The following is an 18,152-nucleotide window of genomic DNA, read 5'->3' as shown; positions in this document are numbered from 1 at the left end:
TATATGTCTACTTCAATAATTAATAATAATATTAAAATAAAATAAAAAATAAAGGGTATTCCCATACAAAAAACACAATTTTTCGTCCATTTTTTGCTCTATAACGTAACGGTACGAAACCTTTCGTCCACGAGTCTGACTTGAGCTTGGCCGATTTTTAAAAATACGGCCGAATATTACTTTAAATGTAAATAATAAATATAATTATGTTTGTTGTAATTGATATGTAACAATCGAATTGAAAAATGGAAAACAATAAAAAATGTAGATATTCATTAAATTTCGAGAAAAGGTAGGTAGTGCCCTTGCGCGCTTCGCTTGGCTCATCTTGGCGGGGGCACTCCCGTACACCCAGACCAGAGTTAAAAAACAAAACTATTTTCAGATTTGTATCCAAATATATTTCTATTACAAGCTGCGATTATCTACCCCATAACCGTGCGCTGACCAAGGGGCTTAGCCAATACGTTTTCTTTATCGCTTATTTATAGAATTGCCGATCAAAAATGAAGGGAATTGACATAAGCGTACGATAATAATATGAACTTAAAATGCGACTCACGCCAAAATTGTAAACATTTTAATCAACGGTTCTTTAAAGAAGCGATAAAGAAAACGTGTTAGGTAAAGTTCCCTTGTATCACTTATATTTGTATCAGATTTCTAAGTCTTATTGAGTACATAAGTGGAACGATCGTGAAATAAATTATAAAAATTGTTAAAATCTCATGTCCAGATTTAATATTATGAAATTCCTAAAAAGTAGGCAAATGTCATTCCAGTTAGACAATATTTTTACAATCCATTAAAAATATCAAGTTGTCTGTTTAACATAATATTTATGTATGTATTTACTTTCCGTAAGTATTTTCCTCAACATATTCGAGTTTATTACTCACCTAACAGCTATAAAAACTTAATTGAAATTTAAACTCTTTAAGTACAAAATACAAGTTTTGATTTCATTATCATTTAAAATTATTTAAATTCAAGTAGCCTTTAGTTTTATTTTAATATTACTAAATGCAAAACAGTTTACATGTTGTATAAGCATAGGAAAATATAGCGACAATTCCGATTCTCACTATTGTGTTTGCAGTTTAATATTAAATATAAAATATTCTTTCATTTCTTAAAAATAAAGCTACGATTAGACTAAAGAACTGAGCAAAATATACTTATAATCATTGCAAATAAAAGTTAACCATCTAACAGCCTACCTACATAACATTTTGTTAACAAGTTAAAATAGTAAAGAAATAGCATACCAATAATAATAATAATTGACGTACTCACTAAATAACAACAGAGAATGAAAGAAAAACTTCAGATTATATTTGTGAGATTTTTTGAGATTATATATTATTATAACAAAATGGCTAGCATTAATATCATGAAGTAGCCTCTAAATTTTATTTATTTTTTGTTTTCGAGTAATAAACATTTGTAACAACACAAAGTCCATTTTAGTCGCAATATTTTAATGTATAAAATAATTTTATAAAAGTATAAAAAACATTGTTCGTCAAAATTTACACAAGCGGGCTCCTAGACGAGCAATTTTGTTGCGCAATCTCTTATTGCGTAATGTTATTAACCTTCTAGGGTTGATATTGAACATCGCGCTCCTTCAATCTAATTATATAGTAGCCCTTACGGGGGCCCTGATTATTTTATTGTCAAATAAATTATTACTGTTTTATAAAATTGAAGCGTGATATCAACAATTCAATTTATCGTCTAGGGGCCGGCTAAGAGTAACATAGGAAATGAAAGTACAGAGACCAATTTCACCTGTTATTATAGTTTGTTCTCTTTCTTTAACACGAAGAGTGAGAAAAATAACAATAATATGATAAGGATTAACAGTAGATGTTGATGATATTGGCACTTAACTTTCAATTATTACTAACAAACTAACTAATAGTGGCTGTGTACATAAATTAAAACTTAAAAGTATGTGTGTAGAGTATTTACTCTAAGAACTTCATAAATGGAAAAATTAGAAGAGTTATGAAGAGCGTAAAATAAAGTTAATTCGTCAACAAAACTTGGTTAAAAAAATAATGAGATTCAAATGCGTTTAGGATACCTTTATTGAAGAGAAAAACTATTTAAAAAGTTTTTTAGTTTAGTAAACGCGTTAGTCTCTATAATACGAAAGTCATTAAATGCATAGCACTGAAGTGAATGAAGAATTAGCTTAGAAGTAAAATATAAAATAAATGTTGCGTTTTGAAAAGGAATGTTTTAAGACATAAATGCCTAGCATATCGTAAACTATCTACACTGAATACAGAGTACTAATGTATTAGTGAAAGTAAACAACAAGAAATAGATATTTTCATGACTCGATAATTCTATGTTATTGGCGCTTGACACGAACCAAATTTTGCTGACGACTGATAAAAATTAAAATCACATTTTCTCAGAGTTCAAGCTCAATATTCGATTATTCTGACACGTGCACAACATAGGTACGAGCCTAATTCTTACAGATATGTAAACAAGATTATTTAGTTCGAGAATGTGAAACTTAATAATAAGCATATTGCTTCAAAATTCATATAGCGCTGCTATGTTAATTTTGTTTCCAAATTTCTGTACATCGACTGATTTATTGCGCGTCTCTATGTTAGTGCTCGGCAGTACTTAAACTAGTAAGTACCAGATCTACCCATAACCGTTAATTAATATAAATTATTCGTAGAGATTCTATTGTGGACTTTTAATATTTAGCGGTTTGCATTTGACATACACGGCGTCTGATGGCCAAAAAAATGAAACTTATCTATTACATTTTTTCCGCTAGAACTAAGATCTTCATTATAGATTTTTAATTGTTTATTACTTTAGTATAGTTAAAAATTAAAAGGTTTACCTAACGCCACGTCGGTTTCGACACGTTCAAACTCCAAACTTCTGTCACATAACATGAATTCGAAGATGTTCGTACAAACATAACACTATCACAGTCGGATCTGTCCGTTCATGATCTTGTCGTACTCCTCGACGCCGAGCGGCAGATACAACCCCTGCTTCAGGTCCAAATAGTACAGCTTGTCGTTCTTAGCTAAGCTCGGATTGTAACCCTCCTTCTGTAGATCAGTCTTTTTCATCTTGAATGTACCTAAAAAAAAGAAAAAAAAATGCAATTTTTTCATATTGTAAGAGCACATAATATTATAATAAATTGTGTTGTCTTATACTAAACATTCAAGTCTAATCAACTAGTCCAAGAATTATATAAGGTCAGACAGAGCAAATATTGCGAAAGTGGAGAATATTGATTTAGCATACCGCAAACATTCACGAAGTAAAATATTGTGTATTTTGTTATCATCATGTATAACAAGATTAATTTTTTTTTTTTTTTTTATGAAATAAGGGGGCAAACTAGCAAACGGGTCACCTGATGGAAAGCAACTTCCGTCGCCCATGGACACTCGCAGCATCAGAAGGTAGGCAAGGCAGGTAGGGAAGGCAAGGGAAAAGTTGAGGGTAGGGAAGGGAATAGGGTAGGGGTTAGGGGATTGGGCCTCCGGTAAACTCACTCACTCGGCGAAACACAGCGCAAGCGCTGTTTCACGCCGGTTTTCTGTGAGAACGTGGTATTTATCCGGTCGAGCCGGCCCATTCGTGCCGAAGCATGGCTCTCCCACGTATAATAAATATTGGTTGGGAATGGGCATTGTCCAAAAAAAATCACATGTACTTTTTATATTTTTTTTTCGTTAAAATAGGGTATTTTAAGAATATAAATTAAATAATTTTGAAATTAGTTGGCTAGTTTTTTCTCAATAAATTTTCAAAGTTTCGCTCTGACGTCATCATCGGCGGCCAATTGACCTCTGCAGTATGTTTTCAATTTCCTTTCAATCTTATTTATAATGGCTGGTTCGTCAAATGCAAGTTCTCATTATGTGAAAGCTGATACGAGAAGCTTACCAAAAGTTCGAAACGTAATGTTGGTCGAATTTATTGCTAATTTAACGCCATTGAAGGTCAAACATATTTGTTCAAAAGTATATGTAACTAATGGGTATTTTTTTCGTTTATATACAGAAAAACGATCACTGACCTTATTCCTCGAAATGTTTTTGTAATGAGCAAAATTAAAAAAAAGTGGACAATCCCCATTGGGATCGATTTACTTTACGCACTCGTATATTCTTAAGTCTATGCGCCATATTATGGCATATCCTACTTGGATAGAAGTCACACTGCTCCACTGCGTTGCGGTATGGTTAAACGAATTTGCTTCGGAGCTAAATAAAATAAAACTTGAGATGTGTCAAGGGACACCCGGATGGAACGAGGTTATAAAGAAAAACCCGCCATAGAGGAATTGTAGAATTTTAAATTTCCCGCAAGTCATCGCCACATCAACGCCCTCTACTTCGCAGGTACCAAATAAGTGTCCTTACAACTTTTCCGTCTAGCCCCTATCGCAACGCGCGATAAGGAACTTCGTTCCAATAATGATACTTTGACTATTACACTGACACACATACCAGTGAGGTCAACGTTAGCCATAACGCGCAGGAACACGGGGCGCGCGTACACGGGCAGGTCCCGTTCCAGTAGCGACGCCAGCCTCCGCAGGTCGAGCGTACCGTCCGCGTCCACGATGCCGCACATGCCCGCGCGACCCTCGCAGTTCGCCACCTGTGACATGGATTAAAGTGTTATAATAAAACATAGGTAGAAAACTAATCGGCTAGTCGGCCAAAGTCATGATCGGAACATCTCTATTAAAGAGTATGTCACTGTACTAGACGAGTCGTGTCGCGTCATTCCACTGCAGCGTAGTGTCGCGTAGCGCGTTTTTTAATTATTGTAAACTTGACAGACGCTGTTTCACCAACATATTACGACATAAGACATTTAAATGTTATATTGCAATCCTCAAATCATAAATCTGCATTTTTTACAGCAGAGCACCCAAATCGCTACATAAAGTACTTAATTAATAATACCCTCATATTAAAAAAAAACGCACCTCAACGCCATAGACAACGGCGTCTCTATGGTCGGCGACTCGTGAGATGGCGGCTTCGACCTCGCTGGTGCTGACATTCTCCCCGCGCCAGCGGTACGTGTCGCCGGTGCGGTCGCGGAAGTACAGGTAGCCCAGCTCGTCCGCCACCAGGATGTCGCCTGGGGATATAATGTATTATAGTTATATTATAATGTGTGTCATATGGACTAAAACTTCAATGGAGAGGTTTCAAGGGACACCTCACACCCGGATGGAACGAAGTTATAAAAAAAATCATCTATTGACGCCCAGGAATACTAACAACGACACTTTTGTGGAATTGTAATAAAATTTACTTAAACGTCCGGTAGATTTCGGTGTTTATTCTCAAAAACGCCATCTAACGCACAGGAATACTATCAACGCCCTCTACCCCTGCTGTGCAGGTACTAATAAAAAGTGTCGAGGTCAAGTGTAGTTTAGCCTCCTTTCGCAACGCCGAACGCGCCATAAGGAACTTCGTTCTAACAAGTAATAATAATTTTTGTTAAGTGTGATATCGCCCGTACGCGGATCTAGTCCGCATGCGGGTGACAACACGCCTCTCCCTAAATTTTTCGCGACGCAAAATATTTTAATACGAAATTTCATTAAAGTTTTTAGCTGTTTAAGCGTGTAGGATTACACACACTTTCACATGCATTTCACAAGCAAGCGCCCCAGCGTCATAACTTTGCCCATACAAATCACAAAAAAAAATCTCTTTCACCGTTGCTACTTTTACAGTGAACTCTATACAAAGGACACACACACACATCCTAAAGTATAATCACTTAGTTTTGATACACCCTGTAGATTGTTATCATAACATCATAACAGCAAGCTGTTATGATGTTATGATATGATGCATACCCCTGTTTTTTATCCTACACTTACCGGATATAAAGGCGGAGTCTCCGTGCGCGAACACGTTGCGTACGATCTTCTTCTCCGAGGCGGCCTTGTCGACGTAGCCGAGGTACTCGCGCGCCGGGTTGTCGGGTAATATCTTGCCGATGAACGCGCCCGGCTCGTCCGGGTTCGCCAGCTGGGGGTATAGTAAGAGATGGAGAGATTATGTAGGACCTTTTTGAAGCGCTTGATAGAAATAAAGAATTGATAGTAACAGAATCGTATTGCACATTAACCTATCGCAATGAGCCGGTGGCACTGTCGCTCTCGAATATAAGTCAAAAGTATGTGCATGAGGGTAAACTTTCGAGGCGTTTTAGTATTGTAATTTTCATCTGAATGCCTAACAAATTAAAGAATATATACATTATAATGTTACAAATTTAAATGTCACGTTATAACCGCGGGCACTACAGGAATACAATGGCGCATTTATATTGATAGAGTCTAAATTATTCTTTAAATTTGGATGAAAATAAAATTTTAAGTGGGAGTACTATATGCTGTGTGTTTTGCGAGCAGTCATAACCTAAGTGTCACTATTATGACAATGTGTATTAAGGTGCCTCTTCACAATTATCCATGCTGGCCCACTACCATTGTATAGCCATCGCCATTGTGTAGACGGGGTAATGGTGTATGATGGCGGACGATTTCCAGGCGTGGCGCGCAATATCGTGGCCTGCAGTGGGCCATTGTAGGCCATTACACTGGCTACTTAAACGCCTCCGTGGTCCAGTGGTTTAGAGCGTGGCTCTTGACTCGGAGGTCGTGGGTTCGATTCCCGCTTTAGAAACATGTTATTTCCAAGTTTGGTTAGGACAATGCAGGCTGATCACCTGATTGTCTGACAAGTAAGATGATTCATGCGTCGGAAGGGCATGTAAAGTCGGTCCTGCGTTGATGAGAGTATGGGAATAGAGAGTGCTCTCGTGTACTGCGCACATACTTGGGCACTATAAAATGACTCCTGCGTAACTGGTACGGATTAAATGAAACCGGCCACCATCACCGAAACCGGTGTGGGAGTTATTATTCAGCGTCAATTGTTTACCTCGCACAGTCCAACCGCGTTCCGTATGGGGTCTCCGGTCTCGGGGTTGACCTTGATAATGGCGATGGGGTAGACTTGCGGGATGATGCGCGACACGAAACCGATCGCGCCGGGCGTGCCATCCGTGTTCACTGGAAATATATATTTACAATAATTAATTTATCAACTATAAACCGACTAAGTAAATAAACTAAGACTAAGTAAATAAGAAATTGGTATTCTAACTGTTGCTTCTCAATACATTTTGGATGGAACTAAATTTAAAACTAAAAGTGTAAATAGCCACGGTACAAACACTACAAATAGGCACAAGCTGGAAATACGAGGGCTGCTATTTATGTATCCGGAATTAAAAAAAGAAACAAACATATATCATTTAATATGGTTTTATTGCTTTTCAAAATATTCGCCGCGATGATCGACACACTTTTGCATACGCTGGAACCAATTTTCATAGCACTTTTTCCATTCTGATTGAGGTATCTCCAAAACGTGCATTTTGAACGCATCAACAGCCTCTTCGCGGCTCGAAAAACGTTGACCACGTAATTTGTTCTTCGCGTATGGAAATAAAAAGAAATCGTTAGGTGCCAAATCAGGGCTGTACGGCGGATGACCAGTCAATTCGATCTTTTGACCCTCCAAAAACTTGAGTTGTTTCAGCTGAGGTGTGACAGCTAGCATTGTCGTGATGTAATATGATTCTGCGTTGTCGGTTGTCCTTTCTTATTTCTTCAAAGACTTCTGGTAAACAAATGGTCGTATACCATTCAGAATTAACCGTTTTACGATTCTCTAATGGCACTGTAGCCACATGTCCATTAATTCCAAAAAAACAGGCGACCATTTGCTTCAAAGTACTTTTTGCACGAGTAACTTTTGTTGGTTTCGGCTCATCTTGGAACACCCACACCGTTGACTGTTGTTTAGTTTCGGGGTCATATGCATAGATCCAAGATTCATCACCTGTGTAGATGTTATAAACGGCTTTTGACGTACCACGGTTGTATTTTTTTTAACATTTTTTTGCACCAATCGACACGAGCCCGTTTTTGATCGATTGTCAAGTTGTGCGGAATCCAACGCGAACATATTTTTTTTACAGCCAAATGTTCGTGTAATATCTTATGTATGCTCGTCATACTTATGCCTAAGGACGCCTCTATCTCGCGATATGTAACATGACGATCACGCATTATTAGTTCCCGCACAGCATCTATATTTTGTGGGACAACAGCTGTTTTTGGGCGACCTTCTTTATTTTCATCCGTGAGCATAGACCGCCCACGATTAAACTCACTGTACCAGTGATAAACAGTGGTTTTTGATGGTGCTTCATCTCCAAAAGTTGCGGTGAGTTGAATAAAGCACTGTTGTTGATTTAGCCCACGCCGAAAATCGTAGTAAATCATTGCACGAAAATGTTCACGCGTTAAATCCATGGCAAATGAAGACACGCAATTTTCAAAATGACGCCACAATGGAAAAATAATTGACAGTCACATGAAACAAAATGTATTCTTCAACCAAAGAGTTCTATTTTCAAATGTTGTAATTACTTTTTAAATATTGTTCTTGTAAGTGGCCAGTTCCGGATACATAAATAGCAGCCCTCGTACCAGTGATCAGACTTAGCAAAATAAGTAAATCTTTTAAAGGTCAATGTACACGCCTTTACAATTAAATCCCGGAAAACGTTCAAAATCTATCAATTAATAAATTTAAAAAAGTAATTAAAGAACGTTTGTGTGCCAAAGCCTACTATACGGTCAACGATTTCCTAAACGATAGCACATCTTGGGAGTAGGATGGCTGCTTGCAAGGCTTTTTTTTTTTGTGCTAGCAACATTTGTAACTGCACGTAAAATTGTAACCTCCCAACTATTTTATTTAATTAAATTAAGTTTTAAGCTATATTCTACGTTGAAAATTATTACAAACGAAAAGCAAAGTGTTACAAACTGTTGTAACTCTTCACCCTTAGCAGTGTTTGTGTAAAACATAAGTTTTTTACAAACCAAAGTTCAAGCCAAGTGCCAACTGTCAACGACTGGACGAATTCAAATTGGAGCTGGATCTATTCCCAAAGACTGCGTAAACCCGGGGAGTATTGCTTTTAATTTTCATATTTAGAAGTCATCTTTTACAATTACAACAATAAAAAATCAACTCCACATCGCTCACCCCTGTGAGCTACGTCCAAAACACACTTGGCAAAATTTACTTCTCTCTTGGCTTGACGAGTAGTGGAAGCGAAGTTGAAGATAAAAACAACAAGCCCAGACATACACTAAACTCGAATACTTCACACACATTAAACAAGCAAAGAGTCATCCTCAAAAATACTCAAAAATTAAGTTATTAAATATTGAGTTGTACAGTTATTCAGATTTAATAATTACTATTCAATCTGTTTATACTGTCTTCCACACTTTGTTCTTGGTCTCCTTGTTTGTTTCTTGTTTATTTTCAATAGTCTTAATCTCAATTATTCTATTCATTCCTTATCACTTTGCTTATCCTTTCCATTTTCATAGTAACTGTACATAAAATACACTGAAATATTGAGGCTGGCTTTAGCTTATATAGTAAAAGGTGACTTATAAGTAATTAATTCTAATAATCAAGCCCAGTTTAGCCTAATATATTATAAAACTAATTTCAGTGCTTGGGAATGGACAGCAAAATGATGACTCGCTCAGCCGTGGCCCGCCGTACTGAGGAGCAACTTCGTGTGGCCCTCACTGAACTAAAACAATATAAGGACCAGTGCCAAATGCTGTTAAGGGAGAGAGATGATAATGAAAAAGAAATGCTATCTGTTTTACAAAAGAATAAGGATTTAAAATTAGAACTTAACAAGTTAAGCTTGGACTTTGAGGACATTCATAAGCAAAACGTGGAACTACAGGACATCGTTGATGTCTTCGACCAATGCCGAGAGGAGTATGAAGACACTCTCAAGAACTCGGCTAACTTGAAAATTAAATTGAATAATGCTGAGGACTATATTTTAAAACTTAAAGAACAAATACATGTTCAAAGTGCCACCCAAACACAAATCTTGTATGATGAACTTATCCATAGTAAAAGTAAGTCACATTCTATCTCTAAATCATGTAACATTGACATTTCTACTGTTGATTTAACCGGTGATGATTCATTGCCACTGTGTGAAATGAATAGTAGGAAAAAATTAAAGAAATATATTAGAATCAGAAAGTGCATCAAGAATTATTGTAAACTGTCACTGAAAAATAAAAAATGTTTAAATAATTTATCAAAGGTTGTTAAAGAAAACCAAATTTTGAATAATAATTTGCTAAATTGTAAAATTGACTTAGAGCAAATTAAGTGTAGCTATGAGGCCGATGTATGCAACCTACAAGCAGAGATTTCAATACTTCTAGACTCTTTAGACAATTTGAAAAAGAAATATGAGTTGTCACAGCAAGAAATGCAGGGGCATATATCAGCAATGAATGATCTGCTCGAAGTGACTCATTACAATGAGGAGCGGGTTTATTCTTTATTGAGAATCAACGGTTCCTCAGATAAAGCTGATCATTCCGTTTTAAATAATATTGCAGATATATGCTCCAGTCAGAAGGTACATACGGAATGCCCAACAAACATTACTTTAGTCAGTGACGAGTTAGGTAAGGATTTAGGTGTATATTTGAATAGAATGTGTATTGGACAATCTTTTTCTAATTTTTGTATGCCCGGAGCTTCTTACACTGAAATTTTAAAAAGGGCTTTAACTATGACATATTGTCCGAATACTACATTAATACTTTTAGTTGGGAGGAGAGGAAAATTAAACAAAAAACAGATGACTGAATATTTGGACAAATTATTTAATATAAAAAATGTTACAAAAGTCATATTGTTTACTTTTCCCTACATTCAAATGTTGCCAAAGAGATATAATAAAGAAAACATTTCCAGGTATCAGCTGAATAGCCTAATGTATACAGCTGTAAATAATAATTGTATTATTTTAAATGACTCGCATACACAATGTCAGGTTGTAGATATTAATAATTTAGATTTGAAATTATCTACTATGAAAAGAGATAAGTACTTCTTATCTAATTTTTATAAAAGACGTATAGCCAAGTTGCTATTTAACTTTTTGTTTATAAAATCAGCCAAGTATTTGGCTTCCTCGACTACTGCTTTTATTGAGCAGAATATTAGTCATATTTTGAACGAATTGGAATATGTTCCAAATATTTCTTTAAATTAGATAATAAGACAATGGAGGAAATCTCTTGCAGAAATAAATTACCTTTAAATAGTCAAAATCCTACCAATTTAATAGATTCAAATATAGTAAGTGAAAATAATTGTAATTTAATTAATCTGGTGCATCAGAATTTACAAGGTATGGTAGGTAAAGAACTTGAAATTGAGTTATTTTTGAAGGAATTTAACATTGATATTATGTGTATATCTGAACATTGGTTTAGATCACATGAACTCATTTTCAACTTCAATGATCACCAGATAGCAAGTTCGTTCAGTAGAGAAAATGCCATTAGAGGCGGCTCTTTAATATTAATCAGAAACAATTTTAAATTTAAGGAACGTAAGGATATTGTGAGTCTCTCTACTGAACGAATAATAGAAGTGGCCTGCATAGAGCTGAACCATCTAATAATTGTAGGCGTATACAGGCCTCCATCAGGGTTATACGAATCTTTTGAAGTAACTATGGAACAAATTTTGTCAAAAATATGTGCATCTAACAAAAAGGTTATTATATGTGGCGATTTTAACATTAATTTATTAGATTTAACCTCAACTACTGTTAGATTCACATCTTTATTTCAATCGTATAACCTTTACAGTTTGTTTCAGGAACCAACAAGGGTCTGTGAGACTACAGCCACTTGTATTGACAATATATTTACTAATCTTATTCCAGACAAAAAAGAAATAATTAATAAGCTAAGTTCTGATCACTGTGGACAAATAGCCTCTTTTAATATCAAATGTGACAGTGATGCGAAGAAAAATCTTGTGTTTATTCCTGTGACCACAAAACGTATTGAGCAATTTAGAAGTAAATTAAATTCAAATATCCATTTATTGGACAACTCACATAGCTCTGATGAAGCTTTTAATAAATTATTTAAGGTGATAAGAACTCAATTTAATTCAATATTTACTTCTAAAACGGTTAGAAACAGTAATAAAAAAACTAAATTTATTAATTGGGCAACAAAAGGAATAAAAATAAGTAGGAAAAGATTATATGACTTATATGATGAAAGGTGTATTAACAATAGTGAAGTATTTAAAGCATATGTTAGAAACTACTCAAAAACCTTCAGAAAAGTTTGTAAAGCTGCTAAAGCCCTATATATAAAAAATAAAATTAAAAACTCTAAAAATAAAATCAAAACAACATGGCAGGTAATAGCGGGTGAGACTGGAAATGTCACCTGTCGTAGCTCTGATTTTGAACTATACTTTGAAAATAAAAAGATTACTAATGATCAAGAAGTTGCGACGGTCTTTGAAAAGTTTTTTGCTGACATTCCGGTCTCAACGACAAAAAATTTAAATTCTTCGTCTGAAGCTGCCGAAAAGCTACTCAGAGACAATGTAAAGGAATGTGATGTCAATTTTAAGTTTAGAGAAATTAACCCCAGAGATATTATTGATACCTTTAAATTGTTGAGTATCAAAAATACTGCTGATCTCTGGGGCATGTCCACAAAAATTATTAAATCAATAATTGACATCGTAGCTCCTCATTTAGCAATGATTTTCAATGACTGTATAAAAAATGGTGTTTTTCCTGACTTAATGAAGCATAGCAAGATTGTTCCTTTATTCAAAGCCGGAACTAAATCGGATCCCACGAATTTCAGGCCTATATCAATTCTACCGACCTTTAGTAAAATATTTGAAAAAATTATTTTAAAACAATTACTAGTACATTTTAATTCTAATAATTTATTACATGATAATCAATACGGATTTACTAAGGGTCGATCCACAACGGATGCTGGTATAGGACTCCTTTGCAGTATTTTTGAGGCTTGGGAGGAGTCGCAGGATGCCTTAGGTGTTTTTTGCGATCTCTCCAAAGCCTTCGATTGTGTTGAGCATGCTACATTGATCAGGAAATTGCGCCACTACGGAATTAAAGACTCTGCTCTCAGCCTTTTGACTTCTTACCTTAAAAATAGGACTCAAAGGGTTGAGGTTAATAGTAAAAGGTCCAAAGGAACCAAAATAGAATTAGGTGTCCCACAGGGATCTATATTAGGCCCATTTCTTTTTCTCATCTATATAAATGACTTACCTTATCTAGTTAAGGATAATAATAATGAGATAGTGCTTTTTGCTGATGACACTTCACTTATTTTTAAAGTGAAGCGACAACAGTCGAACTACGACGAGGTAAACAGTGCTCTCTCAAAAATAGTACATTGGTTTAATGTTAATAACTTACTTTTAAATTCTAGTAAAACAAAATGTATAAAGTTTACTTTGCCCAATGTTAGGCAAGTCCAAACCAATGTAGTATTAAATGATGAGAAGATGAATTTGGTAGACAACACTGTATTCTTAGGTATTACACTTGATAGTAAATTACAGTGGGGTCCTCACATTGTTAATCTTGCAGGTAGGCTCAGTTCTGCAGCATATGCAGTCAGAAAAATTAGGGAAATTTCTGACGAAGATACGGCACGATTAGTATATTTTAGTTATTTTCATAGTAGGATGTCATATGGAATCCTTTTATGGGGAAACGCTGCCGACATTAATACAATATTTGTGCTGCAGAAGCGAGCCATACGTTCTATTTATAAAATGTCTGCTTTAGAATCTCTGAGAGATAAATTTAAAGAAATTGGTATTCTAACTGTTGCTTCTCAATACATTTTGGATAATGTAATATATGTTAGAAAAAATATAAGTAAATTTAAAGTTAAAAGTGACATTCACTCTAGGAATACTAGAAATAAGCACAAGCTAGATATGCCGGTGATCAGACTTAGTAAAGTCAGTAAATCTTTTAAAGGTCAATGTATACGCCTTTACAACAAAATCCCAGAAAACGTTCAAAATCTTTCCATTAATAAATTTAAAAAAGTAGTTAAAGAACGTTTGTGTGCCAAAGCCTATTATAAGGTCAATGATTTCATAAACGATGGCACACCTTGGGAGTAGGATGGCTTCTTGCAAGGCTTCATTATTATAGGACTTACAATTATGTATGTGGATATTGTATATAATATTTAGTTACAAAATTGTAAACTTTATTTTAAAAGATTAATTTTTTCTCACTTTTTTTGGTAAAAAAGTGGGCCCCGTGCGAGTTTCTTACGCCGGTTCTTCTCGCCGGGTTAGTTCCCGAACCGGTGGTAGGCATCATGTAGGACTTTCTGAAAACATTTATTTTAAATTTATTCAGAAATAAAACAATTTTGATTGATTGATTTGATTGATTGATTGCTGCTTCTACATTTATTTTAAGTGACTTACAATTGTGTATTTATGTTGTATAGATTAAGTTATTTACATTGTAAATTTTATTTTTTTAAAAGACAAATTTTCCACTTTTTTACTAAAAAGTGGCCCCGTGCGAGTTTCTTACGCCGGTTCTTCTATCCGGGGTAGTTCCCGAACCGGTGGTAGGCAACATGTAGTTCAACGTTCTGAAAACATTTGATTCAAATTGATTCAGAAATAAAACAATTTTTATTTATTTTTTATTTTTATTATTAAAAAGCTCCCTGGTGGCGCCCAACCATGCGTTTATCGATGAATCTGCATTCTGTGTGTATCGATAAACCTTTTTCAGTACTTGAAGAAACTAGCACATGGTAGGTCTCAGACGTTTGACATTCTGGATGCCGTATGTGTTTAGGCCACTAGATGGATATCTGTATTATACGTCTTGTCCCAGGCACTACATTATTTGAAGAGTGCAGGTCAGTTTCGAGAATGTCGTATAAATCATTCAACAAGGTTTAATGTACGATATAGATATAATAAAAAATTATGATGAAGATTGAAATTTTTAAAAATATTTTTATAATTACTTACTATGAAATCCCACGGGTTATTTTATAGGTATGAAAAGAGGGGAAGGTAGGGAGATTTATAGCCTGGTTCACCACCTAATAATATGTGCCGGATAGGCTATCCACAACTTATCTGATAGATACTCTATACTCTATCTGTCAGATTAGTTGTGGATAGCCTATCTGGCACTTATCAATTAGTGGTGTTACAGGTCCTTAGCCTCATAATTTGTAACGTGGGAAAGCCATGCTTACCGGAGAAATACCACGGGCTCACAGAAAACCGGCGTGAAACAGCGCTTGCGCTGTGTTGCGCCGAGTGAGTGAGTTTACCGGAGGCCCAATCCCCTACCCTTTTCCCTTCCCTACCCTCCCCTATTTCCTTCCCTAACCTCCCCTATTCACTTTCCTACCTTCCCCTATTACCCTATTCCCTCTTAAAATGCCGGCAACGCACCTGCAGCTCTTCTGATGCTGCGAGTGTCCATGGGCGACGGGAGTTGCTTTCCATCAGGTGACCCGTTTGCTCGTTTGCCCCCTTTTTTCATAAAAAATATATATAATAGGACAGAATATATATTAGTAGTACCAACAGAATTCCAACTCGTGAAACCAGTTTAAAAAAATAACAACTCTTGCTGCGATACTATAAAGTTCAAATTCCGACCGCGCTGTGCTAGGTGCCTACAATTATAATTGCCTACATGTGCGCTTTCTTTCTATCGCGTAAGAGGTACCCTTTCTGACGAAATCAAGATTGTCACCTTTTAGAAAATAAAATAATCTTCTTTTAATTACTATAGCTACTAATAGCAAACTTTTTTATAGTAATAATCAAATTTTAGTAACCCAACGTATATTTTATATTCGATTATAGTGTAGGAGCTGGTCAGGAATTTTTTACAACTCAAACATAGTAACTTGTGTTTATTTATGTGTAGTATGCGGTTTGTTTGAACAAATTAGTTTATTTGCTGTTTGTGTATTTTTTTTTTTTTGTATTTTAAAGTCTTAAATTACTTTATTGAAATATTTCTTTGTCTTTTTTCAATTGTTCATATTTATCAGATTAATCATGATTCTGTCACAGCGGTTAAATCAGTACATAGATATATGCGACGAAAAAATCTTGCGCGCGCGTCACTCACACTCGCTTGTGAGTCCCTTGTGATCTGCCCCTTTAAAGGGGTACTTACAGTTCGATACCTAAAGGCGCGAGTGGGACAGGCCTGATAATAGTAAACTGCTACAAAGTATCTATGTTACCTATAAATATACAATTATACGTTCGCGTTATTGTCACGCAAACTTGACCTTTGGCCGACGACTGTTCGTTGACTTAATTGTTTGTTAATGAAGGTCACAGTGTGACAGATAAGCCAAATTCACTGGTTATCACACGCTGTTATTGTAAGTATATTGGTACCGATTGTTCGTTACTACGTCTTTTTACAACGTTTTTCCTGGCGGTTATGGATCATAAAGGTGATTTGCAGTTCAATGAATTCGATAAGGGTGTGTTCTTTATTTAAATGCAATATGCATTTACAGGCCGAATAAAAAACGAGCGGTTTTTTTTTTGCAGGCAGTGTAGCTATGCACTACATACAAAAAAAACCTACATGCCTCACAAAATTAAGGGGTATTCTGTCCAGCCACAGTTAAGGTTTTTTAATAATCGACATAATAGGAAAAGTTTAGAACTTTTAGAAGTCATCGCTCTACATATTATTTTTTCAACAATAATGATTTTAATTTCATCATATACAGAATTTCGTAGAAAATCGTAAAAATAATCCACTTTATGAATGAACAAGTTCGAAGAATAATAGGTCCTAATAAAATTTTAATGTGACATATAACGAGCAATAACTTTAACGATAAGTACACGATATATTCAGTATTTGAATAATAGTTATCGTTAAATACTATTTGAATAATATTTATCGTTAAATACTAATAATTTTGTATATATTAAAATTTATATACTATTATTATTATAATTTTAAATAGCAATAAAAATAATTACGAGCATGTAAGGCTAACGACTAACTCCTTGCCTTTATTTTAACTGCCCTGAGTGCCCATGTTTCGAATTGATAATAATTATTACGGAATTTTTATATTAATAAACGTTTTCATACTTAGTAGCTAAAAAATAAGGGCAAATGTAGGTATGTCAATGGCGACCCAGTGACGAACAAAATCAATGCAGATAAACGTGAGAGAATATTGTTTATTCGCCGTTGACACAAGTATTATTGTACTGCCTCACACAGCTATTAGTAGTAGGGAATGCAATCTTGGACCAAGATTGACTACTCAAGATCTTGGCGTCTTTTTTCTGAATCAAGATTGGTCAGTTCGAGATCTTGTTGAGATTCGGGTCGAGATCTTGGTCGCGAATCAAGATTTTCGGGATTTTCGAGATTGAGCAGAATAATTGAAAAAAATGCGTATTTTTTGCTGCAAATTGATAGTAAACAGTATTTTATATTATGTAATATTTCAAAGAATTTGTTTTTGAGAAAATTGGGTATTTTATACTTAAACTAAACAAAACAAACTCAGTTTTTACAAATTCAAGTTTTTTTGAAACATATAAATCTGACAAGTTAAGGCGCAGCGCAGACGACAGACTATAGGTACGTGACGCACTTTTTAGTCCGTGGAAATAGAACCTATGCAATTATATGCAGTAACGCACACGACGCGCAGCGCAGACGTGTGCGTTACTATCCTATACACGCAATATACACACATACAAACGCTAACAAACACACCTACGCACCTGTGAAGTTTACTTGTTTTAACTACAAATGGCGCTAGATCAAATCAAATGTTCGATTCGTGAGCCGTCAAACTCTTGACGCTTATCTGTCTACAATATTATATACCCTAATCTTTGGTTCGCTCTTTGCCGCGCAGGTATGAACAATCTGAAAATTTCGAAATCTTGTTACAACCTTGGACTATTTTGTCAAGACCACGAACAGGATTTTGAAATTCAGGATTGGTGGCTTTCAAGATTGAATCTTGGAAAATCACTCAAGATCTTGGTGGAATCTTGATCTTGCAAGATCAGCGCGTAAAAAATATTTTGCTTTGATCTAAT

The 18,152-nt window shown here is 35.3% G+C and overlaps 1 protein-coding gene across 1 annotated transcript in view; it reads right to left on the bottom strand.

Annotated features, from left to right (window-relative positions):
• Positions 1-2,539: 2,539 nt before the first annotated feature.
• The window catches only part of LOC121731620 (long-chain fatty acid transport protein 4-like), a 30,561-nt gene continuing 14,948 nt past the window's right edge, over positions 2,540-18,152 (bottom strand). Inside the window, exons 8-12 of the mRNA XM_042121144.1 lie at positions 6,987-7,117; positions 5,918-6,068; positions 5,003-5,160; positions 4,515-4,668; positions 2,540-3,130 (exon numbers count right to left, since the gene is read on the bottom strand). Coding sequence (XP_041977078.1) covers positions 2,970-3,130; positions 4,515-4,668; positions 5,003-5,160; positions 5,918-6,068; positions 6,987-7,117 — 755 coding nt within the window. The 3' untranslated portion in view covers positions 2,540-2,969. The remainder of the gene's footprint in view (positions 3,131-4,514; positions 4,669-5,002; positions 5,161-5,917; positions 6,069-6,986; positions 7,118-18,152) is intronic.

The sequence above is a fragment of the Aricia agestis genome, chromosome 1 (genome assembly GCF_905147365.1).
Source record: "Aricia agestis chromosome 1, ilAriAges1.1, whole genome shotgun sequence".
Taxonomy (NCBI): Eukaryota; Metazoa; Arthropoda; class Insecta; order Lepidoptera; family Lycaenidae; genus Aricia; species Aricia agestis.
This window is presented reverse-complemented; position numbering and strand designations above follow the sequence as displayed.